General features: G+C 31.1%; 10 protein-coding genes across 10 annotated transcripts, besides 4 other annotated features; 3 read left to right on the forward strand and 7 right to left on the reverse strand.

Annotated features, from left to right (window-relative positions):
- Positions 1-490: part of a mobile genetic element that runs on past the window's edge.
- Positions 491-4,945: 4,455 nt separating this feature from the next.
- Positions 4,946-5,037: a mobile genetic element.
- Positions 5,038-5,079: 42 nt separating this feature from the next.
- TVAGG3_0795420 (glycine-rich protein family) lies at positions 5,080-5,865 on the reverse strand (the record flags this gene model as incomplete). The annotated part of the gene is made up of 1 exon (XM_001306545.1): positions 5,080-5,865. One exon carries the CDS (start codon positions 5,863-5,865, stop codon positions 5,080-5,082), a length of 786 nt encoding a protein of 261 aa, XP_001306546.1.
- Positions 5,866-6,266: 401 nt separating this feature from the next.
- On the reverse strand, positions 6,267-7,145 carry TVAGG3_0795430 (glycine-rich protein family; the record flags this gene model as incomplete). The annotated part of the gene is made up of 1 exon (XM_001306546.1): positions 6,267-7,145. One exon carries the CDS (start codon positions 7,143-7,145, stop codon positions 6,267-6,269), a length of 879 nt encoding a protein of 292 aa, XP_001306547.1.
- A 382-nt stretch (positions 7,146-7,527) lies between these two features.
- On the reverse strand, positions 7,528-8,916 carry TVAGG3_0795440 (glycine-rich protein family; the record flags this gene model as incomplete). Its single annotated transcript, XM_001306547.1, has 1 exon — positions 7,805-8,431. The coding sequence occupies one exon, from the start codon at positions 8,429-8,431 to the stop codon at positions 7,805-7,807; it is 627 nt and encodes a 208-aa protein (XP_001306548.1).
- A 305-nt stretch (positions 8,917-9,221) lies between these two features.
- TVAGG3_0795450 (glycine-rich protein family) lies at positions 9,222-10,406 on the reverse strand (the record flags this gene model as incomplete). Its single annotated transcript, XM_001306548.2, has 1 exon — positions 9,222-10,058. One exon carries the CDS (start codon positions 10,056-10,058, stop codon positions 9,222-9,224), a length of 837 nt encoding a protein of 278 aa, XP_001306549.1.
- A 1,863-nt stretch (positions 10,407-12,269) lies between these two features.
- Positions 12,270-13,497, reverse strand: TVAGG3_0795460 (glycine-rich protein family; the record flags this gene model as incomplete). The annotated part of the gene is made up of 1 exon (XM_001306549.1): positions 12,347-13,171. One exon carries the CDS (start codon positions 13,169-13,171, stop codon positions 12,347-12,349), a length of 825 nt encoding a protein of 274 aa, XP_001306550.1.
- Positions 13,498-13,720: 223 nt separating this feature from the next.
- Positions 13,721-14,663, reverse strand: TVAGG3_0795470 (glycine-rich protein family; the record flags this gene model as incomplete). Its single annotated transcript, XM_001306550.1, has 1 exon — positions 13,754-14,563. The coding sequence occupies one exon, from the start codon at positions 14,561-14,563 to the stop codon at positions 13,754-13,756; it is 810 nt and encodes a 269-aa protein (XP_001306551.1).
- A 61-nt stretch (positions 14,664-14,724) lies between these two features.
- On the forward strand, positions 14,725-20,471 carry TVAGG3_0795480 (metalloaminopeptidase protein; the record flags this gene model as incomplete). Its single annotated transcript, XM_001306551.2, has 1 exon — positions 18,491-20,353. One exon carries the CDS (start codon positions 18,491-18,493, stop codon positions 20,351-20,353), a length of 1,863 nt encoding a protein of 620 aa, XP_001306552.1.
- A 388-nt stretch (positions 20,472-20,859) lies between these two features.
- Positions 20,860-20,889: a mobile genetic element.
- Positions 20,890-21,223: 334 nt separating this feature from the next.
- TVAGG3_0795500 (uncharacterized protein) lies at positions 21,224-21,601 on the reverse strand (the record flags this gene model as incomplete). The annotated part of the gene is made up of 1 exon (XM_001306552.1): positions 21,224-21,601. One exon carries the CDS (start codon positions 21,599-21,601, stop codon positions 21,224-21,226), a length of 378 nt encoding a protein of 125 aa, XP_001306553.1.
- A 2,366-nt stretch (positions 21,602-23,967) lies between these two features.
- On the forward strand, positions 23,968-24,366 carry TVAGG3_0795510 (MAP kinase kinase kinase protein; the record flags this gene model as incomplete). The annotated part of the gene is made up of 1 exon (XM_001306553.1): positions 23,968-24,366. One exon carries the CDS (start codon positions 23,968-23,970, stop codon positions 24,364-24,366), a length of 399 nt encoding a protein of 132 aa, XP_001306554.1.
- A 40-nt stretch (positions 24,367-24,406) lies between these two features.
- On the forward strand, positions 24,407-25,282 carry TVAGG3_0795520 (uncharacterized protein; the record flags this gene model as incomplete). The annotated part of the gene is made up of 1 exon (XM_001306554.1): positions 24,407-25,282. The coding sequence occupies one exon, from the start codon at positions 24,407-24,409 to the stop codon at positions 25,280-25,282; it is 876 nt and encodes a 291-aa protein (XP_001306555.1).
- A 22-nt stretch (positions 25,283-25,304) lies between these two features.
- Positions 25,305-25,388: part of a mobile genetic element that runs on past the window's edge.

Raw genomic sequence — 25,388 nt, forward strand, 5'->3', positions numbered from 1 at the left:
CAGGTGAAATCTCACCTCTTCACCTAAACATTATTTTTGGTGTAAATTTCATGAAAATTCAAGAGGGTGAAAAATTAGGTGAAAAAACAGGTGAAATCTCACCTCTTCACCTAAATTATATTTTTGGGTCATTTACACTCATTTACGAAGAAGTCTTGACAAAGTCTTTACGAAGAAGTCTTGACAAAACATTTACGATGAAGAAGTCTTGACAAAACATTTACGAAGAAGTCTTGACAAAACATTTACGAAGAAGTCTTGACAAAACATTTACGAAGAAGTCTTGACAAAACATTTACGAAGAAGAAGTCTTGACAAAACATGAAAACATATATAATTTGTGAAAAGTGAAACATTATATAATGTTTTCGACCAAGAAGACTAACAATTTTCCGAATAAAAACTTCATTTATACTAAACATCTTCGGGGCTAGAAGGGGCGCAGCCCCTGGAAGCCCCACTACCTTTTTTTTTTTTTTTTTTTTTTTTTATATAAAAGTGATAATATTTTTTTATATTCAAATAAAAATGAAACATTACATATGTTTCTGAATTCAAATATAAATTGTGAAATACCTCATTTTATCAAAAAGATTGGCGCATATTCATTCGCATTCTCAATTATTGAAAACATCAAAATTTCAAAATGCGTAAAAATTATTGAAGAGTACGCATTTGCTAATTCCCAAATTAAAAATGTTACTTTTGAGCAAAATATTGAATTAGAAGAAATTGGAGATGATGCTTTCGGATATTATGGCAAAGTAGATGAAAATGACGAAAATATTGATAAGACAGGATCAATATATCTCCCATCTTCACTAAAAAGAGTTGGGCAAGACTTTTTATATCGATTCAATAAAATATCAACTATATTAATTGAATCAGAAAATAATTTAGAAATAATAAATGATTTTGCATTTGCTTATTTACCCATTCAATCAATAACTCTAACAAATATTAAATTTATAGGTAAAAGAGCTTTTGATTCATGCACTCTATTAAATTCAATTACATTCAAAGAAGAATGTTCCTTAACCAATATTACTGATTACACATTTTCAAACACTAATATTACATCTATAGAAATTCCTTCAACAGTTGTCGAAATTGGTGAATACGCATTTTCTGATTGTCTATCTCTTATTGAAATAAAATTCAGACCAAATAGCAAAATTTCTATTATTCATGACTATGCTTTCTCTAAAACCAACATAACATCTATAAAATTTGATTCATGTTTGAGAATTTTGGGAAATTTTATTTTTAGTGAATCAGCTATTAGGAAAGTTAACTTTTCATTTGATTGCTATATAAATATTATTGGAAGTGAAACTTTTTCAAAATCAGAATTGAAAGAAATAAATATTCCAGATGCAGTGACAATAATCTCTGATTTAGCTTTTTCTAGTTTACCACTAGAAAATATCATCTTTTCAAATAATTCAAGATTAATCCAAATTGGAGATGGTGCATTTACACATACAAATATAAGAAATATTATTATTCCAAAAACGGTAAAAACTATTGGTAAAAGTTCCTTTGCATCTTCTTTACTAGAATCAATATCAATGCCATCATCAACTATTAAAATCGGAATTCATGCTTTTGAAAATACAAATCTTCAAAATATTTCCTTTGAAAATGGAAGCCAAATTGAGGAGATAGCAGATTATTTATTTTACCAAACAAAATTGAAATCATTTTTTATAAATTCCAATATTAAAAAAATTGGAACTTGGTCTTTTTCAAATTGTCATACTCTTTGTAACATTGAATTTTCAAATGATTCCATGTTAACAGAAATAGGAGAATTTGCATTTGCTTGGACAAGCATTGTTTTAATTAAATTTCCTAAAACATTAACTTACATCGGGCAATATTGTTTTTATTATTGTCAAAATTTGAGTAAAATATCAATTGAATCAACAAATATAACAGAAATAAATGAATTTGTATTTGCATCCTGCAATTTTTCCAAATTTATAATACCAAATTCAATTACAAATATACATCGTGGCGCTTTCTCCTCTTGTCAGCATCTAACAGAATTCACTTTTACAGCTGATTCACAGCTTATGAACTTTTCATTATCCTCATTGTATAAAACAAATGTAACATCAATCGAAATACCTTCAACAGTCATATCTTTTGGACTTGAATATATGAATGGATACTATAGCTCAATTAAAAACATTACATTTAAAGAAAATAGTAAATTGATTGAATTTGACTGGAGTTATCCTCCATATTTAAAACTTGATTATTTGTTAATTCCAAAATCTGTTTTAAAAATATGTGATTTTTGCTTTGAATCTAGTAAAATTAATCAAGTGGATTTTTATGAGAATAGCCAATTAATTGAGATTGGTAAGTATGCTTTTGCTTATTCAAAAATTTAAACGATAATTATACCAGCATCAGTTGAAATAATTAGAGATAATGCATTTTATAAGTGCTCGTTAAAAAATGTACATTTAAATCAAATAGTAAATTACAAATCTTAGGCAAAAATGTTTTTGATGAAACATTAATAAAGAAGTATATTATACAAGAAAATCAAAGTTTTATTTCAAAAAACATGTTTAGTCTTTCATCTGAAATAATCATTAAAATAGCTGAAGGTAATGAAAATCTTATCATAAATGATTCTATAATTTATTCCAAAGATTTCAAAGTCATATATCTTTTCCCTTCAAATAAAGAAGATATTTTAATAAATGAAAGTGTAGAAATAATTGAAGAATATTCGTATTATGGATGCAAAATGGCAAATTTAACAATACCTCCTAATGTGCAAGCTATCAAATCATATGCATTCTCCAAGTGTCATAATCTTAAAAATGTTGAAATTCTTGATTTTTCAAATCTCTCCATCATAGAATCAAATGCTTTTGCCAACTGCGATAATCTTCAAAATTTTTCATTTCTTAGTCATTCAAATATTAAAAGGATCGAGTTCAATACATTTCACAATACAAATATATCTGTAATAACAATTCCAGATTATGTTACATTCATTGATAAAAATGCATTTGATTCTTCAACTTTAATTCATATATCTAATACCAGTCATGTAACAAATATTGATTTTTATAATAAAAATTATAGTGAAGTTATTGTTCCCTCGAATGTTATAATCCCTAGTTATATTTTTTCAGATTCAAATAATTTGGAAAGCGTTGTATTTTCTAAATATTCGATACTTCAAGTCATTGGTATAGCAGCTTTTAATAATACACAAATAGAAGAAATAATAATTCCTAGTTCAGTTAAAAAGATTTCTTCTTCTGCATTTAGTAATTGCATAAAGTTAACGCATTTACTATTTGATGAAAATAGTGAATTAGAACAGATAGGAGAGAAAGCTTTTTATAATACAAATATTTCTTCAATTCATTTTCCATCAAAAACATTTATAATCGATAAAATTTCATTTGCAAACATTTCAAACTTAAAAAAAAATGTTATATTTGAAAAAGGAACTAATGCCCCAATTTTATATTACAATAGTTTTAATTGTTCAATAATACAATTTTTAAGGATATCAACAAATTTCATGAAAATACATAATGAAGCATTCTCAAACTGTGTTATTAATGAAATGATTATTGATGAATTTATTGGAATTGATAATACTATATTTCCATATTACTCTAATATAACTGATATATTAATAACGATTAATAACTTCAAAACTATTTTTTGCTATTATCCTCTGTTAAATCTTCCCAAAGTTGTAACATTGATTTTCGATAATATTGAATCAGAAGTAATTTATATTTCTAAGTTGAATCAAAATATTAAGCTCAATATAAAAAACAAATGCAAATTCGAAAATCTGTATTTTTATAATTATTACAACTATTATTATTATTATTCTGGTTCAGATCTAACTTATATGGGGCAAGATAACTTATATTTGGATAGTTCATTTTTCGTGTTAAATCCAGAACAAACTATAATTTATGAGTATTTGGGAACAGACCAAGTATTATCTATTAGGGGTTGCGAAGAAATTGCAGCAAAAGCATTTGCAAATTTATCCATCAAATATTGCTATATATCAGATTACATTCAGACAATAAATAACAAAGCATTTTATAATTGTTCAGATTTAATAGCAATTTACTTTGAAGATGAATCAGAACTTTCAATGATTGGGGATCAAGCATTTTCTTGTTGTCCAAATTTGAAATTTATATCAGAGTTTAAATCAGAAAACTATAAATGTGTAAAAGATACAGTATATGAAATAAAGAATAATGAAGAAACAATACTGTTTCATTCACCAATGTCAGAAGAAACCATTTTTGAAGTAAATAGTACTATTATTGGAGAAGCATCATTCGTGAATTCATTTTATCTACAAGAGGTTTATATATTTCAAAATTCAGTACAATTGATTAAAAGATATGCTTTCTTTAATTGTACAAAACTCCAAAAAATAAACTTTCCGATTTGGGTTTCATATGTTTCGGAGTTTTCTTTTCTAGATTGCAATGCACTTAAAGGATGTTTATATGTTGAAAATCGAAACGAATCATATATTAAAATGCTTTTTGATTCTGGAATTCCAATAGACTGTTTGAATTGTTCTAATATTGTCTTAGGTATGACCATCAAATATGTCAAACAGAATATTGGTGCCAAAGTATCTTTTATATCTCTATTTTGCATTAAATAAATACTTTTTGTATAAAAATTATTTCCGATATATTTATAATGTTTATCAGTCAAATCTCAAAATTATCTGGTCCAATAAACATCTTCTATTCCTTAAATTATCGACGAAGAATTTAAATAAGTTATTCACATCTTAATTTACTTCAAAATTCTTTCCACTAGCATGAAATATCTTCGAAAATTAACATTAAATTAATAGTTTAAGACCGTATCATTTTAGTGCAAGTGCATCATAAAAAATCTATATACTGCCGCCAAAATGACATGACAATCAATTCAGAAGTTTAAATTTTCAATGGCGCATCACCTCAGTTCTCCGAAATTTGAATTAAATTCAGATGGGCCTTAGTGTTCATTTAAAGGTATAAAAAATAGTATGAATTTGAATGTTATTTATGATAGTCCTGATGAAACAAATAACAGAGATAAATTTACTATTGAACTACAGATGCAAGTACATCGAATTATCAAATTTAGAACTGTAATACGACAGACTCCATGGCCAACATGTCCAGTGATATATGAATTATTGTACGGACTTGGCATATTATCTTTCCCACTAATAATAATATTATTTGAGAAAAATAAATCTGGATGGTCTATCATGAACTGGTTAGTCTCTTCTCTTGTTTTAATATAAGAACTTCCTCCAGTTCCTCCTACTTCAAAGGTTCCTGGTGCTGAAGTTAACGGAAACTTTGAAAATCCTCCACGATAACCGCTTCCACAACCTCCGGAACCTCCTTCATTATTATGTCCGGAGATTCCGTCCATTCCAATGCCCAATTTGCCATCGGTTTGAGTACCACCGAATGTATATGGACCATTGGATAATGCAGAAGAATTACCACCGGGAAATCCTTTAGGAATTCCTAATCCAAAATTATTTCCAGAGCAAGCACCACCGCCTGAACCAGCGACGATTATTCGACTCATTATCGATTTATTAAAAATTTTACTATTTCTATCAATATTATTTATATCAGCATATTCCAAGCGAATATCAACAGCACCGCCACCTCCTGCCCCATTTTCCAATGAGGAACCAGGACCTGTTTCATTTTCAGGATTAAGATCAATCCCGCCTTGACCTCCAAAATTCCAGCCGCCTGATGCTGGAATTAGAGAGTGGCTCGTGTCGCTCTGATCTTGGCCACGTCCGCCAAGGTATAGAAACATGGTGATGGTATTTTTTATTTGGATATTTCCAGCCACATAAGCTCCATGACCACCAGAATCTTCTCGAATTGTAGCTTCGTTTCTAACTCTTCCATTTCCTCCAGATGAGCCCCAAAGTTTAATCTGGTAGTATCCTTTAGGAAAATGGAAGACATATGGTTCACAGATATTATTTGATTTGCAAGGATACTGGAAAAGATATGTATCTTTGTTCCTGGAAACATTTGATATTGCCTCATCAGTTGTTCCTAATAAATAGAAAGAGAATTCACCAACTCCTTTTAGGTTTTAAACTATATTTGCCATAAATATGTTCGAGTCGGAATTTAAGGTTTCCTATCACAAAATATTCAATATTTCTCAAAAAAAATGGCAAATTCACAACTATTGTTTATTAACAATTACTTAGAAATGATAACAGAAATCAATAGAGAATATATAAAATTATTGCAATCAAAGAAAAGAAAAGTCTTTATGTAAGCAAAAAGAACTGTTATACGACAAATCCCATTACCAATATTGCCAATCATATATGAGTCATCGAATGGATTTGGCATGCTATCGTTACCACTAATCATTTTAGTGTCTCGAAAAAATAATCCTGATTCATGAATAGAATTTAATTTATTCGATTCTTTATCTTCTTTATGACTTGGACTAATACATCCTAAATGACCACTGATATATGAACTTCCTCCAGTACCTCCAATTTGGAAATAACCCGTTTGAAATCTTGAAGGCAATTCATTATATCCACCCCTGTAACCGCTGCCACAACCACCAGAAGCTCCTTCATTATTGGAAGAGGAAGTTCCGTTGTCTCCTATCCCTAACTCTCCTGTAGTTTGATTACCACCATGGATATAAGGTCCATTTGTGATTGCGGAAATATTTCCGCCTGGATAACCTTTACTATCACCCCAAGGATATGATTCTCCGGACACAGCGCCACCTCCTGAACCCGCAACAATTATTCGACTCTCAATTGATTTTTTCAGAATATTTTTATCTGGATTGTTTTGATTAATATCAAAGTATATTAAGCGGATATCTACAGCACCTCCTCCTCCAGCTCCATTCTCTGTGAAGCCGTCTTCTGAGGTGTATTCAACGCCACCGTTTCCGCCAAAATTCCAACCGCCTTGTGCAGGTGTTTCATTTGGAATTGTTTTATCTTGATCTTGGCCTTTGCCACCGAGATAAAGATACATAGTTGTAGGATGCTTAATTGCAATTTTCCCTGAAACATATGACCCATGGCCGCCTGAATCATGTCGCATATTTGCTTGATTTGCTTCTCTCGCATTTCCACCAAATGATCCCCAAAGTTCAATTTTATAGTATCCAATTCCAAATTTAAGTATGTATGGTTCACATATGTAATTTGATTTACATGGATATCTAAAAATGATTGAATCATCGGCGGAAGTTACATTGATGAATGCATTACCTGTTTTTCCTAGTAGAGAGTATTCAATATTCTGAACTATTTATTTCTTTTATTATGTTAATTAGGATAAAAAAATAAAATTGTCTTGATGTCACAATTTTTGAATGATATTGAAAAGACAAAACAGCTTAATTATTCATTCAATTACGATGTTTCATTGTCTATAATCCTTATGAATTTAAAATTAATGAAATCTCATAAATGAAATAAGGGTTCACTTTATACATATTGATATCCCTCAAAAAGAGGACGGTATGCTTGAAGCTGCAACGAAAATAAAATATTAAACATGAAATTTGATAGAGTGTCATAAAAGTTGTAAGTGGTGTACACTTGCCACTTCTGCTATTCTCTCGATTTTTTTTACTCATTCTCTAACATGAGCATATTATTCCAAGTCAAAATATTATATCAGATCTGCAAAAAAATCCAAGTTTTGAAACATTTGGTCAAAAAATCGAGTGTGTGTTGAAAAATGTCAAAAGATATCTATGTGGGATTTAAAGCAGTGAATGAAAACATGAATAAATAATAATTACTTTTGAAGATAACACATGAGTTTATATATGCATAAAGAAAGGTTATTCGTCCAATGCCGTTACCAATATTGCCAATAATGAATGAATCATTATATGGACTTGGCATTTTTTCTTGCCCATTGATAATCTTAGTATCGGTGAATATATAACCTGATTCATGAATAGAATTCTGTTTATTTTCAACTAAATCATTTTGATGATTCGGACTGATACATCCAAAATGACCGCTGATATATGAACTTCCTCCTGTACCTCCAATTTGGAAATATCCTGAATCTGAATTTGAAGGAAGTTTATTAATTCCTCCTCGGTAGCCACTGCCGCAACCACCAGAAGCTCCTTCATTATTAGATGATGAACTTCCATCGTCGCCGATACCAAGTTTACCTGATATTTGGTTTCCTCCGAGTACATATGCTCCATTCGATATTGCAGAAATATTGCCACCAGGAAAACCATCAATTTTACCCAAAGGACGTTCATCACCTGAAGAAGCACCACCTCCTGAACCTGCGACAATTATTCGACTTTCAATTGACTTTTTCAGAACGTTTTGATCCGGATTGTCTTTATTCATATCTATGTATTCTAAGCGAATGTCAACAGCACCTCCTCCACCGGCTCCGTTCTCTGGAGGTCCAATTTCATTGGTATTATTTTCGACACCGCCATTTCCGCCAAAATTCCAACCACCTTGTGCAGGTGTTTCATTTGGAATTGTTTTATCTTGGTCTTGGCCTTTACCACCAAGATAAAGATACAAAGTAGTGGGATGTTTGATTAAAATATTCCCACAAACATATGACCCATGACCTCCTGAATCGGGTCGCAAACTAGGTTTATTTATCTCTCTAGCATTACCTCCAGAAGCTCCCCATAGTTCAATTTTGTAGAATCCAATGCCAAATCTAAGAACATATGGTTCACATATGTAATTTGAATTACATGGATATTTGAATAAAATGGAATCTCCGGAATCATTGACATTAATATCTGCATTACCTGTTGTTCCTAGTAAAGAATATTCAAAATGACGAGTTATTTAATTCATATCATTTTCTGACGCATTCTCAAATTTTCTGTTTAAGGTTTTAATTTATTCGCTTTTTCGCGCCTCTGAGCTCAAAATGTTTAGTATGTGATCACTTTAATGGATTTGAGAAAAATAAAGAGTATACTTGTTGTATTCTCTCAATAAACCAATAATTACAAATCCATAGCTGGCATTCTTACAATTTCCATTATAAATTTCCATAACATTTGAGATTATTGAGCTCAGAGGTAAAGTTATCTCAAGTGAATTGGTAAACCATCATCAGGAAAATGTTTTTATTTTTAGATTTGGTGATATAATTTAAATAAAGATTTTATTTTATTGAAAAACCGAGTGATACAAATAAAATGGAAAGAGGAATAGAAAAACAAAATGTATTCGAGGGACAAAATGTTGGACGAAGAATAGTAATACGGCAGATGCCATGGCCAATATGACCTCTGATAACACTGGAATTGTATGGACTTGGCATTTCTTCATTACCACTCTTCATGATGGTATTTGTAAAGAACAACCCTGATTCATGGAATGAATTAAGTGGTGTTGGTTCTGAATCGTTCTTAAAATATGGACTGATGCATCCAAAATGACCACTTATATATGAACTTCCTCCAGATCCGCCAATATGGTAAAATCCATCCTGTGTAGTTGAAGGAAAATTGATATATCCTCCACGATATCCACTTCCACACCCACCTGAACCTGCTTGATTTTCGTAGCCAGAAATTCCGCTCATTCCAATTCCAAAAAATCCTTGTATTTGGCTTCCACCAAAAACATAAGGTCCATTTGAAATAGCAGAGGTATTTCCGCCTGGATATCCTTTGGCATATCCCCATGTTTGATCATTTGCTGAGCAACCACCACCTCCTGATCCGGCGACGATTATACGACTCTCAAGAGATTTGTTTAAAAGATTTTGTTCATTTTCATCTTGGTTGATATCATCTTTATTAATATCATAATATTCAAGACGAAGATCAACTGCACCTCCTCCACCAGCACCGTTTTCTAAGGGATAATAAATACCTTCATCATCGTTGTAATCAATTCCTCCGTTACCGCCAAAATTCCAACCGCCTGATGCTGGAATATGGGAGTGAGACATGTCGGATTGATCTTCACCATGACCTCCAAGATAGAGATACATGGTTTTAGATTGCGTAAGATTAATAATTCCAGAGACATATGAGCCACGACCGCCTGAATCTGGCTGAAATTCAGCTTCATTTAATTTTCGTCCAAATCCGCCTGATGAACCCCATAGCTCAATATGATAAGTGCCACGGGAAAATTCTATAACATATGGTTCACAAAGATTTAATTTTTTGCACGGGTACTGGAAAAGGTATGTATCTTTGGAATTGATGACATTTTTAGTTGCTTGACCTGTTTCATCATTGAGATAATAATATAAAGAATTAATACCAACTATTCATTGACGCTTCAGGATCAAAACTTTTAAGGTTATAATTTTATAAAATTGCATAAATCTATGAAACATAAATTCTAAATTGTTTAGTTTTATGTCAGCAGCTGTTGGACGATTCGCAATGAAACTTACCTCCACAAACATTAACACAATCTGTTCATTTTATATAATTTTATAAAATTTTTATATAAAAATAAAACCATTAATAAAGAAAGGAAATATTAAAATACCATTATAATTAATATGGCATGTCTTAATATAAGCAAATTCCATTACTTATGTTGCCAATCATATATGAATCATCCAATGGATTTGGCATGCTATCGTTACCACTAATCATTTTAGTGTCTCGAAAAAATAATCCTGATTCATGAATAGAATTATCTTTATGACTTGGACTAATGCATCCTAAATGACCACTGATAATTGAACTTCTCCCAGTACCTCCAATTTGGAAATATCCTGGATTTGAAGATGAAGGAAATTCATTACATCCGCCTCAATATTCATTGCCTAATTCTCAAGCAGTTTGATTCCCGCTTTGCAGATTTAGTAGTAATTCACTATATCCACCTCTGTTACAAATCCAACTTCCACCAAAACCTTCATGCAGTAAAAAATTAGATTATTAAGAGATATCTATGAGGTATTTATAGCAGTGAATAAAAACATGAATAAATAATAATGATTTTTGTAGACAACACATGTTTGAATATAAGCAAAAAGAACTGTTATTCGTCCAATGCCGTTACCAATATTACCAATAATGAATGAATCATTATATGGACTTGGCATTTTCTCATTACCGCTGATCATTTTTGTATTGATGAATTTATAACCTGACTCATGAATGGAGTTCTGATTATTTGCAACTATATCATTTTGATGACTTGGACTGATACATCCAAAATGGCCACTGACATATGAACTTCCTCCTGTGCCTCCAATTTGGAAATATCCTTCATTAGAAGATGAAGGAAGTTTATTAATTCCACCTCGGTAGCCACTGCCGCAACCACCAGAAGCTCCTTCATTTTTAGAAGAGGATCTTCCATTGTGTCCGATACCAAGTGTACCTGATGTTTGGCTTCCTCCGAGTACATATGCTCCATTCGATATTGCAGAAATATTGCCACCAGGAAAACCATCAATTTTACCCAAAGGATGTGTACCACCAGAAGAAGCACCACCTCCTGAACCTGCGACAATTATTCGACTTTCAATTGACTTTTTCAGAACGTTTTGATCCGGATTGTCTTTATTAATATCTATGTATTCTAAGCGAATGTCAACAGCACCTCCTCCACCAGCCCCATTCTCTTGGGGTCCATATTCTGAGGGATGATTATCGACGCCGCCATTCCCACCATAATTCCAACCGCCTAAAGCTGGTGTTTCATTTAGAATTGTTATATCTTGGTCTTGGCCTTTACCACCAAGAAAAAGATACAAAGTAGTGGGATGTTTTATTGCAATGTTCCCTGAGACATATGATCCATGACCTCCTGAATCAGGACGAATATCTGGAGTATTTTCTACTCGTGCATTACCTCCAGAAGCTCCCCATAGTTCAATTTTGTAGAATCCAATGCCAAATCTAAGAACATATGGTTCACATATGTAATTTGAATTACATGGATATTTGAATAAAATGGAATCTCCGGAATCATTGACATTAATATCTGCATTACCTGTTGTTCCTAGTAAAGAATATTCAAAATGACGAACTATTTATATCTTTAATTAATTTGCGAAAAAAATAAGAGTACACTTGATGTCTCAATAAATTATCACTATAAATTTATATATAAATAAGCCGATTTCAAATCTATAGTAATGATAAATCTGTTTAATGGAGAAAATACAATCTCTTGAAATTAAAAACGAATTTCCATAATGTTTCAGATTATTGATCTCAGAGGAAAAGTTATTTCAAGTGAATTGGTAAACTATCATCAGGAAAATGTTTTACTTTTAGATTTGGTGATATAATTTAAATTAAGATTTTATTTTATTGAAAAACCGAGTGATACAAATAAAATGGAAAGAGGAATAGAAAAACAAAATGTATTCGAGGGACAAAATGTTGGACGAAGAATAGTAATACGGCAGATGCCATGGCCAATATGACCTCTGATAACACTGGAATTGTATGGACTTGGCATTTCTTCATTACCACTCTTCATGATGGTATTTGTAAAGAACAACCCTGATTCATGGAATGAATTAAGTGGTGTTGGTTCTGAATCGTTCTTAAAATATGGACTGATGCATCCAAAATGACCACTTATATATGAACTTCCACCAGATCCACCAATAGAATAAAATCCATCCTGTGTAGTTGAAGGAAAATTGATATATCCTCCACGATATCCACTTCCACTTCCACCTGAACCTCCAAGATTAGAAAAAGAAGACTTTCCGTCCATTCCTTTGCCAAAAATTCCTTTAGTTTGGGAACCGCCTAAAGAGTATAATCCATTGGAAATTGCAGCAGTTCCTCCACCTGGAAATCCATCAGTCATTCCCCAATCATTTGGTTCTGCAGAAACTGCGCCACCACCAGATCCCGCTACCATGATCCGACTCTCAAGGGATTCATTAAGAAGACTTTCATTCAAATCATCTTGATCGTTTATATCAATATACATTAAACGGAGATCAACAGAACCTCCACCACCAGCACCACTTTCTAATGGTTCATAAGGATGTACATCATCATTAAAGTCAATACCTCCCTTTCCACCGAAGTTCCAACCGCCTAATGCTGGAATATGAGATTTTGTCGCATCGTCTTGATCTTGGCCTCGACCACCAAGGTATAAGAACATTGTTTTTCTACGTATTAAATTTAGGATTCCTGAAACGTATGATCCATTTCCACCAGAATCTGGACGAACTTCTCTTCTGTTTAGGTATCGTCCATTCCCTCCTGATGAGCCCCAAAGTTCAATTTGATATGTTCCTGGTTGGAATTCAATGACATATGGAGAGCAAATATTAAAAGATTGACAGGGATATTCAAATAAGTATGTGTCTTTATTTGTAACTACATTTGAGATGGCTTGTGCGGTTGACTCATTGATATAATATGTGATTGTATTGATATTTGATAATTCTAAACCCTGCCTATCATCAAAAGGCGGGTCATATATTTTAAGGTTTCTTTCAAAAAAAATTGAATACTTTATTTTTTATGCTTTTATAAAAAATCATTCTAATTTTCAATGATAAATCCTTGAAAATAAATAGATAAAAATTGATCGGATAGTTATTTGATGAGATGAATTTGAAAGAGAACTTATTAAAAACTATTTAGAAATCATAACAGAAAAAGAAAATCATTTAATATAGGCAAAATAAACGTGGATTAGAAGAATTTCTATGTCATTAATCTAGTTATCAATAGATATCTATGTGGTACTTATAGCAGTGAATAAAAACATGTATAAATAATAATTACTTTTGAAGATAACACACGTTTGAATATATGCATAAAGAAAGGTTATTCGTCCAATGCCGTTACCAATATTACCAAAAATGAATGAATCATTAAATGGACTTGGCATTTTTTCTTGCCCGCTGATCATTTTTGTATTGATGAATTTATAACCTGACTCATGAATGGAGTTCTGATTATTTGCAACTATATCATTTTGATGACTTGGACTGATACATCCAAAATGGCCACTGACATATGAACTTCCTCCTGTGCCTCCAATTTGGAAATATCCTTCATTAGAAGATGAAGGAAGTTTATTAATTCCACCTCGGTAGCCACTGCCGCAACCACCAGAAGCTCCTTCATTTTTAGAAGAGGATCTTCCATTGTGTCCGATACCAAGTGTACCTGATGTTTGGCTTCCTCCGAGTACATAGATTCCATTTGATATTGCAGAAATATTTCCACCAGGAAAACCATCAATTTTGCCCAAAGGAAATTCTTCACCTGAAGAAGCACCACCTCCTGAACCTGCGACAATTATTCGACTCTCAATTGACTTCTTCAGAATATTTTGATCCGGTTTGTCTTTATTAATATCTATGTATTCTAAGCGAATGTCGACAGCCCCTCCTCCACCTGCTCCATTCTCTGCGAAGCCAGTTTCTGAGGTGTATTCAACGCCACCATTTCCGCCAAAATTCCAACCACCTTGTGTAGGCGTTTGGTTTGGAATTGTTTTATCTTGATCTTGACCTTTACCGCCAAGATATAGATACATAGTAATTGGTTGATTTATAGCAATGTTTCCTGAAACATATGACCCATGCCCGCCTGAATCAGGTCTCAAATTTGGCAGATTTACCTCTCGAGCATTACCACCGGAAGATCCCCATAGTTCAATTTTATAGAATCCAATGCCAAATCTAAGAACGTATGGCTCACATTTGTAATTTGATTTGCATGGATATTTGAATAAAACGGAATCTTTGGAATCATTGACATTAATATCTGCATCACCTGTTGTTCCTAGTAAAGAATATTCAATATTACGAACTATTTATTTCTGAAATTAAATTTTGTTAAATTAATGCATAAAAACTGTGGCATGATGTGAAACTCAAAGTGAGAAAAACATATGATCATTATTTATTAGCAAATAAATTCCAATTCTATTTGCTAAGATAAGTCAAATTCGAGCAAATAAAAATGCTGGAATCTGAGACATGGCAGATTGATCGTCCCTATGACCTCCAAGATAGGCATATATGTTTTCGGATTTGAATGAAAATTTATTTTATTTGGATATCAAAGTTAAAAAGATAAAGGGAAAGAAGTAATTGAAGTTTGGACTGATAAAGCATGATATTTTGAAGATAGAAAGAAGAGTAATACGACAAACTCCATTCCCGATATTTCCTTTCATCAAAGATTCACTAAATGGATTTGGCATGCTCTCATTACCGCTCTTCATCTCGGTGTGGGTGAAATAAAATCCTGACTCATGTATAGAATGAGCCAAAGTTGGTTGAGAATCAGCTTCAAAATTTGGGCTTATGCAGCCAAAATGGCCACTAATATAAGAACTACCTCCAGAGCCGCCAATATGAAGATAGCCCATATTAGTGTCTTTAGGAAAACTGTTGTAGCCGCCTCGATAACCGCTCCCGTTTCCCCCTGAACCGCCGGCATTGTTTTCATTTGTTGATATCCCATCTAAGCCTTTTCCAAGTGTACCAAGTTTTTGGGTTCCGCCATTTGTATATGGCTTGTTTGATGCTGCCTAAATAGTTCCACCTGGATATCCATCAGCAGATCCATAGGAATACGTCTTTGCTGATGCAGCACCACCCCCAGAACCCGCAACGATTATTCTGCTCTCAATAGATTTTTTCCATATACTTGGAGCAAGATTTTTGTTATTGATGTCAGCATATTGAAGACGAATGTCAATAGCACCTCCTCCTCCAGCTCCATTCTCTGGCGGCCCTGCTTCTTCAGGGTTAGTTTCTACTCCCCCATTACCGCCAAAATTCCAACCGCCCAGTGCAGGATTTTGTGTTTTAGTATAAACTTCTTGATTTTGGCCTTTGCCACCAAGATATAGGAAGATATTTGTATCATTCTGAATCACAATGTCACCTGACACATAGGAACCATGTCCTCCTGAATCTGGACGAATCGGGATTTCATTTTCTTCTCTAGCATCACCGCCTGATGCACCCCATAACTCGATCTTATATTGGCCCTTTCTAAGTATAATTGAGTATGGTTCACATAGATGACTAGATTTGCAAGGAAATTCAAAAATATAAGAATTTTTGATCTTGCGTACATTGCTAATGGCTGCTCCAGTGGTGTTTAATAAATAATAATAAACATTGTTGATTTATGAAAACGCAATCATAAAAAAATGCTAGCATAAACGGTTTCTTTGAAAAATTTAAGATTTTTGGGCAAAGAGGAGCTAATATACAACTCATATCCAAATTATCAAGAGATGTGGTAATGTGTATTCTAAAAATGGCTATTTTTTCTAATAAATTGAATTCGAATCTGACAAAAATATTATATTGATAAGAATACACTATGTTTTGTTAACTTGTGTAAATCATATAAACAAAAACTTTTTATTCTTTAGGATTTATTAATAAATTACAAATTGAATGAAATAAATTGAAGAAATCATTCGGCAATATACTGTAGCTAAACATGAGGATTTTTGTTTTGAGTAGAATGGTAATACTTTCTTGACTGGGCGATCTCCAAATGTGTTAAAAGGATAATTTACTGGAACATATATGTTAATTTCTTGGGGCATTGTAAAAATAAATTATCCAATCTGGATGATGTCATATCATAGATATAAATGTTTTTGATTTGTGAATATGAAAAGAAATTATTCTCAAGTGTTGAACCTAATGGAAATCTAAATGATTTTATGGCTGTACCTAACAGTGTATAATGACCTAGATAGACATCTTGAAAACCATCTTCAAATTCGATCTCTTCTAATTTTTTGCACCAAACAAAAGTATCTCCACTGAAATATGTTACTGTTTTTGGAATAAATACGCGTGTGATACTTGGTGCTCCATAAAAGCATCTATATCCAAATCCATGTACAATTTTTCCTTGAAAAAAAGATGGAATGACACAATCTACAAGATTTATGTTTTTTAAACCATTTAAAGTAATGTTGGTTTGATTTCCAATGATATATCCATCTTTATAAGTTGAATAATAAAAATTGTCATCAGAAAGAGTTATAAATTAGAAAGTCAATCCGGAAAAAGTGTCAAAAAAAGTTTGAAAATAATTTTCGAACTATTTTTATACCATTTTGCCGTTGTCTCTATTTCAAATTGATATTGCCCAAAATATCAATGGTTTAGATGAAAATTAGATCAAATCTTTTTGAATCGTATAAAAATTAAGCAAAAATTGCTAGTATTATATGTGTCATAAAGTCATATATTTACTATGAGAATAATGAGGGAAAAGTAACTTCCAAAAATTTAGGATTATGATATACTTCATCATTTTCATTTAACGAACTAAATGGCATTACCTCACATTGATGAGTATTAAAATGGGTCAATGGATTTTCAAATTTTTCGGTTTTCATTTCTGAAAAATCACCAGTTCCAAGGCGTTCTTCATCACAAAAACAATGAACAATTGTATTAGCATTTTGATACCAATTAGTGAATACAGAAGATCTAATAATATTATTAATTATAATACATTCTTCAATTCTGGTTGTAGCTCCTTCATCTTGGGTCATTATAATGAATGAAGCATTGTTAAGCATGTAATTACACCTAAAAACAGAGTTTTTGCCACCTTGATGAAGAGAAATTGTATAAGTTGGACTTGTGTCATTAATCATGGAGCAGAACGAAACATTACTACAAGTAATACCTTTGACAATAAAATAAGAAGGAATATGAGAAATACAATTCGTAAAATTAATTGAATTGATAAGTATATTTCCTTGCTTATTGTAAATTGAACTAGTCTGTTTTCCTGCATTTATGTCACAAATTGTTGAATCATTAAGATAATTTTTATAATTTTCTCTATTTGACGCAATAATGTAGCAATGGCATCCATAACTATTATTATATGATGCATTTTTGGAACAAATTTTTGACTGTACACATTGCCCATCGCTTTGGAAAAAATTTGAAGAATCTTTTTTGTAACAATTTACAAAAACAGAGCTCTCTGCTAGTACTTTTGTATAATGAGAGCTTGATGATATGTAAATTGCACCTGAATTTGAATCAATAACCTCACAATCTTTAAAATAATAATTATTCCCTCCAGCAAATGTCCCTGTCTTATTAGAAGCAGAGCCATCTCCGTCATAAAAATCGTTCCAATCTAAATTTAATGCAATTCTGCCCGTAATAAAACCTGCTCAGTAGTTTCCGCATTACAATATTATTGAATGCATGATCCGAATGTAAAATCGGATACTTTACGTGCTTTGGACTATTTTCATGAATGAACAGTTAATATTAGGTCATAGGAAGTTAAAACAATAGTAAATTTTATCATTACACCGAGTGGCAGAATTATCATTGATTAATTTTCAAAAAATTTTGATGTTAATTTGTGGAATTTTTATCACACAAAAAATTTTAGGACTTTTCAATGAATAATGTATTGAATAAATTGATCAGAAGACATAATTCATAAAATGAATGGAAGACCACTGAGGTACATCCTTGATTTGACATTTGACAAAGAGTTTAAATCATTCTCTGGATCAGTACAGATCATTGTTGAAGGATTTAAAGAAAAAGAAATCGTAAATTTTGATGCAAAACCAAATCTTGATATACAAAACGTTTACATTAATGACGAAAAGGTAGTTTTTGAGCGTTCAGAATCTATAATTACTACATGTTGTTCAATAATTCCTCAAAAATTTTGTTTTAATTTTTCTGGAACGTTCAATTCAGGAGATCATGGAATAATAGTTAAAGACAATTGTGTTATTACTCAATGTGAAGCTGATTTTGCTTCTTGCATCTTTCCATGCTTTGACAATCCTGAAAATCGAGTAAAAATTTCACTGACCATTCATCATGACAAAGAACATGTAGCATTATCTAATTGTTTACCGGAATACATTACAGAAAAAGATGGAATTACTACTACAATCTTCAAAGAAACTCTTCCAATTCCTCTATATCTATTTGCCTTTTGTATTGGCAAATTTGATTGCGTTGAAACAGTTACAAAGCGTGGTTTACCCATCAAAATCTATTCAATACCAGAAATGACTGAATATGCAAATTCCATTACAGAAAATATCCCAATAATCATTGATTATCTCGAGAATTACACTGAAACACCTCTACCACTTGAAGTTCTACAGTTTTTGATCTGTAGAGAGCAAACAGGAATGGAAAATTTCGGATTAATTATTTACGGGCCAAATTCATCATTAACTAACATGAAGAAGGCACGCGAAGCAACAATAAACGATGCTTTTTCTGTTTTTGTCCACGAAATCGTTCATCACTGGATATCTTGCATTGTTTCAATTTCTGATTGGGAATCTGTATGGATCAAAGAAGGATTTACGACATTTATGACCCGTTATGTGCTTTCCAAGACATTTCCTTCATTAGATAAAGCAAATAATTATATAATAAGAGAATTTCTTCCAACTTTGAAGATGAACGTCAAGAGACCAATTCTCTATTGTAACATGACTGTCCAGGATTACTTCAACACTGATACATCATATACAAAAGCTTCTTGTTTGTTCCACACTTTGTTTCAATGGTTTGGAGAAGAAAATTTTAGGAAAAACATTTGTGAACTGATCAAAAATTTATATTTGGCCGATGTAAATTTAGAAAAATTTGCAAAATTTATGAAATTAGATGAAAATTTCATCCAAAAATGGTTGAAATACAGTGGAATACCAACATTAGTATATGATGGATCTAATATAACAAATAACAGTGATCTAGAAATCCCAATTCATGTTACAATTTTCAATGAAAATAATTTTGATGTCAAAAAGCTTTTTATCAAAGAAAAAGACACAGAACTTATATATAATGCAGCTGTTATTAATAATAACGTAGAATCTCTCACTTTTGTTAGATATTCGAGAGAATATTTGATGAAATTAGAAAAACTTTTTGATGAGCTTGTAATTAATGAGAACCATGTTGCCCTTTTGATATATTCATACACTAGCGCTTACGAAAGCCATGAAATCGATGCAAAGGAAATTATTGAATTATTATATTTGACAAGGCGTTATGAATCGAAACAAGTTGTTCAACCAGCGATACAAATCCTGTTTAAAGTCTGTGAAGACGTCAAATCCGAATTTGATCCGAATTATCTTTTCAATTATTTTGATGTTCGAGGAAAAGAGATCGGATGCAATGCAGGACCCGATAAGATCATGTTAATAATTAATAGACTCCTTCCTTACATCGAAATTGACAAAATTACCCAATCAATGCAAGGAAAATTTGGAAAGAACGCTATTAAAGCGATAAGGACAAAAATTTTTAACCATGGAAAGAAATAAATCTTTTATTTTTGTGTCTTATTTTGTTTTGTATAAAAATGTTTAATAATTCCTTATTTTACTGATATTTTTCGTAGTTTTAGAGCATAATTATTATAAATTTACCTTTAGTTTTGAATCAACGCCACTAATAAATTTAACATTCATAAAATCTCATTTATTTTCTATAAATCATCAAGGAACCTAATTTCCTTCATTATTTCATTACTAAAATACCGCAGTTTTAAGTTTATCGACATAATCTAATGAGGTTCATTGAAATTCTTTGATTAATTGGGATAAATCTAATAAATTTAGCTTTCACTGGCTTTTAAATTGAGCAGAATGGTGATTTACAAATGATAATATGCTCTCAGAAAAATAATTTTGATTCTTTTGAGAAGAATTTTAATTAATAACTAAAAATTGCATAAAACACAAATATAACAATTAATAGATTAATGAAAATTAAGAAGTTGTAAAATATCTGAAGGATCCGGATTCAAAAGATCTGCTAAAATAAAACCGAGTAGGTGACAAAAGTGCATACTCTTAAACAACCGTCGGATTTCCGGGTGAAATCGTGACACACTTTCGTCTTTCGTAGGCAGTGGTGGTTGTTACAAAAGGTAACTTCGAATGTAGCGTGAAATCTGCAAAAAAAATTCTGAAATTTGAATGGAGAACACAAAAATTGAATAGTTTACGTCAATAAAAAAGAGAAAAATGAAGCCAATGTGTCTCGAACCTAGGACTTAGAGCAGCAATCCAACTGTTTATCCCATTACACTACATGCATCTCTCACCTCAGTGAATGAGATCAACTATATGATAACTTTTTCCCCATTATATTCTTGTGGAAAAGTGACAAATAGCAACTTTGACCCTCTCTCAAATAAAACCTGCTGTAGGACCCACTGAATAAATAAATTCATCTATACGAGGAATTATTACCTTCTTAGTTTCTATAGGAGATGGCTCCTCATCTTTAATTTCTGGGGATGAATCATATTCGATTTCATCATCCTGGTTGTTGGCTGAATATTCGTCGTTACTCTTATCAAGCAACAGGAGTATATCTCCAATCCTCGGTTCAATAAGCTCCCAGTTTTCTGCCATCCAGCATAAAAGTGCATTTCTATTTCTTTTTGCAAGTCGATCAACTTTTAAACCCAACTCTCTGGCAATTCTTCTGCAGAAACACAACATAGTCTTAAATGTTATATAACAATTTAGCTGGCGTTCTATATAAGCATCAACATAATCCATTCTGACTCTTGTTGCTTGAATTCTTTCAAGAATTTTTTTTGATCAATGATGTTTTGAGGAGTGTGGCTCTTGAACTTCCTCATCCTTCTGGTAGAGATGACTTCGTTGATGTATTGCATACTTATGTTAAAATGAAATTGTCAAATATTTCAATGTGAAACAATAAATTTCTCAAAAAAAATATTTATTTTTTCAAAGAAAAATTGAAGAAACCTATAGGATTTCAGGAACTTTTGTTTTACCATTGGGGAACAACATTTATCAAACATATTTAATGACCCGCAGTTAATTAAATTGTTCAGAAAAATTCAATTAAGAAAAATATTTCATTCAAATTTTGATAATAGTAAAAAATCTTTTCAATGGGTGGCTCTGAAAAATTAAACCTGACAATAAAATATCTGAGAAATATCAATTATATCCATATTATATTTCTTTTTTATTCTTTTTAATTTTTCAATGAGAAAAAAATTCAGTGCAAAAAAATACAGGTAAAGCTTTGATATTTTATGCATACAAAAGAAGCGAAAGAAATTTGAAACTGTATTAATAAATATGGTCCTTTAAGTAAAACAATCGATAAAAAGAATGAAAAATTTCCAAAAGTGTAGCAATTATTAAATATATGAAGCTTGTGGTATTTTTCCTGATTGAACGTATTTTCCTTTATTTTTATTACATTATAATCAAAAATTTTAGAGATTTCAAATGTGAATACGTTGGGTTTTGAATAATTTGATACACTATCGAGGGAAAAGCATTAGTTTATATTAATTATCAATATTTATAAACTTTAAGAACCAAATAATCCATTATTCAAGAAATGAGAATTCGAAAAGATTTTTGAACGACTCACAAATTAAGTTTGCCGTAAAAATTGTTTCATTCATATTATTAAAAGAAAAGTATGAAAGTTTATTTGAGAAATACGTTGAGTTTTGAATAATGAAAGACCGATTTTTGTTGAAATTGAATCAATTAAGATATTTATCGAGGGAACATTAGTTAATTAGTGTTATATTGTATTATTTTTAAATCAAATTCTCTGAAATGCTCAATATTAATCATTCTTGCTTTGAATATTGTTTGATTATTAACAAACGCATGTTTACGCCAAATAAGAAAGTTATGGCTGAACGTTAATTAAGTACTTTAAAACAATTAACTTTTCAAGTCTTACAAAACAAATTGGCAATAAAAACTTATATATGATACATTTTATGGATCATGTCCCTAAAATGAGTGGAATAATCTATTAGTACATTATTATATTGCAACACAAAAACTAGAAAAAAAACAGAAACAAATTTAGAAGATCGAATTAAAATATTGAAGCTAGTGAATCAAGACTTTAACGTTTTTTGGGGTAGATGTGGCAAAAAAGAAAATATAAGCACAAATATCCAATTAAAAAAAATAACTAATCAAAGTGACAAAAACATTCAGATGGAAGCTTAATGGTGTGTTGGTTGAATAGAAAATAAGTATGATCTATAATGAAAAAGAAGGGTTTGAATCTTGAAACATAAATATTTTATATTCATTTTGTAGCTACTGAATGATTGGTTGAAGATTGATTATAAGCATACTCTTGGCAAAACCTTATGAAATCTTCGTGATAGGCAATTACTTATCGATCTGAAATATTTTGAAACTGAATTAATTCTGATAGGAAACATTCATCAACTGAACCCTTTAAATTAAATTCATGTCCAAAAAGATATGAAAGAACTCAGAAAAAAAATGTAGATTTTCGGAAATTTTTGCGAATAAAAAGTTTGTATTTATGTTTCTAATTTCATTTATCGATAAATATTTGAAAGTCAGCGTTATATAAATTTTCAGAGAGTGTATGAAATTAATTGAAAACTATTCAAAATAATGTTCAGAAAAATCAATTGCACATATAGTGGCTACTCTAATTTGAAATTATTAATAAATGTTCGTGTCACTTTTCACAGTTACCGAACACTGAAATTCTCCCAAAATCATGATTAACTTCATGATTTAGTATATATTTTATTGAAATTCAAACAATTTTCAAAAGTATCATTTCAAATTTTGAAAGGGTAATTAAAAATAAAATAACCACTTTGAACTTATTTCTGGGAAAATGCGTGCTATATTTAATTGAAGAATTTGGGATTTCAATTGATATATTTCGCGATTTAAAAGTTATCTAATTTTAATTCTTATTATAAGAGTAATAAATATATCTATCTAATCTTAATTCAATTCTGTGCGAATTTTTTTCAATAAATTCAATAAAAATACTGTTATATCCAGGAATATGTTTGCAATGAAAATTATCCGATTTTATAGGCCCATAATAATATTCGATATGTAAACTATTCAAAAGAATCAGAATGGAAAAAGGCGAACTTGAATTTCTTCAACAGCAAGGTATTGTATTCAACAATGTTATTGCAAAAGGTGGATTTGGAACAATCTATAGTGTATACCATGTTAACTACAAATCAACATTCGCTTTAAAGTTTATTCCAATGATAGCGTTTAGTCAATCCGAACTCGACTGTCTAATTGCATTAGATGATCCTAAGATTATTCGTTTATATAAATATTTCACGTATAAAGACAATTGTTACATGCTAATGGAACTTTGCACAAATGACCTCGAAAAATATATAAAGATGAAAAAGAATATTGATAAATTCGAAATGAGAAAACTGATTCAAGACCATTCAAATTCAAAATCAAGCATCTCGGCTAAAAGACAAAGATTTGGTTTTCAAATTAGCAAATAACAAATACATTGGAACAAATTTCGAAGGATTTAAGTATAGAATGCCAGATGATGTTAATGCCAAGCCATTTTACGTGCTGAGCTGCAAAGAACTAAATTATAGTTATTTCACTAATGATCAAGCATCAACAGGAAATTCAGTTGATAATATATCTCGAGAATTATTTGTTTATGTCTACGACTTAATAGACAATGTTCTTGTTTTAGATATAAAAAGTCCGATTGACAAAATGCAAGAAGTTATTAAAAATGTAAATGAATCGCTCGTATATGAAGATAAGATTATGATTCAGAATAATGAATTCACTGAAAAACCTAATTATAAAAATGATCTTTTCATTATCAAATATGAGAATAAAAATCAGATCAAAACGATGGGATATTCTCTAATAAACATGGCTAAAGAAAAAGCAAGTGGTTCTGATAAAGTTAACCAAACAATCAGACCAAAGCGTCTTAATTCGTTCAGAGATTCAAAATATATATTCGTGGACAAGGATATATCATATTTTAAAGCTATTGACCCTGCAGATCAAGATAGAATTAACAATGCAACAGATCTGAAAGAATTTGCTTCTAAAAAATGGGGCTGGAAGAATATTATAATACTTCATTTATCTAAGGATATAATTGAACAAGTGTCTGAAATTTCTACGTCAAAACATTATATTATTCAAGAAAAGCCTTCAGATCTTCGTGGATTTAGTGATATTGTTTTTATAAACAGAACAACGGGGTCAAAGTTTTTCCTGAAAATGAAAGCTAAAGATGTTACGGATATCTGCAATAAGTTAAGCATTTCTCGTGATTATATAAAAAGTATGAATACCACTCGTTATTCAGTAAAATTTTGCGATGTTGATGTGAGATTTGAAGATCAAATTCTCAATAGTATATCACTTGTCAGCTATTCATAATTAAACAATTCAATTTTTTTTAGGCTGCACTTACGCCCATCTGACTTTAATTCAAATTTTTGACAACTGGCGTGCAGCGACATTGAAAATTAGCCTTAAATATCTG

The sequence above is a fragment of the Trichomonas vaginalis genome, chromosome VI, assembly GCF_026262505.1.
Source record: "Trichomonas vaginalis G3 chromosome VI, whole genome shotgun sequence".
NCBI classification, from domain to species: Eukaryota; Parabasalia; order Trichomonadida; family Trichomonadidae; genus Trichomonas; species Trichomonas vaginalis.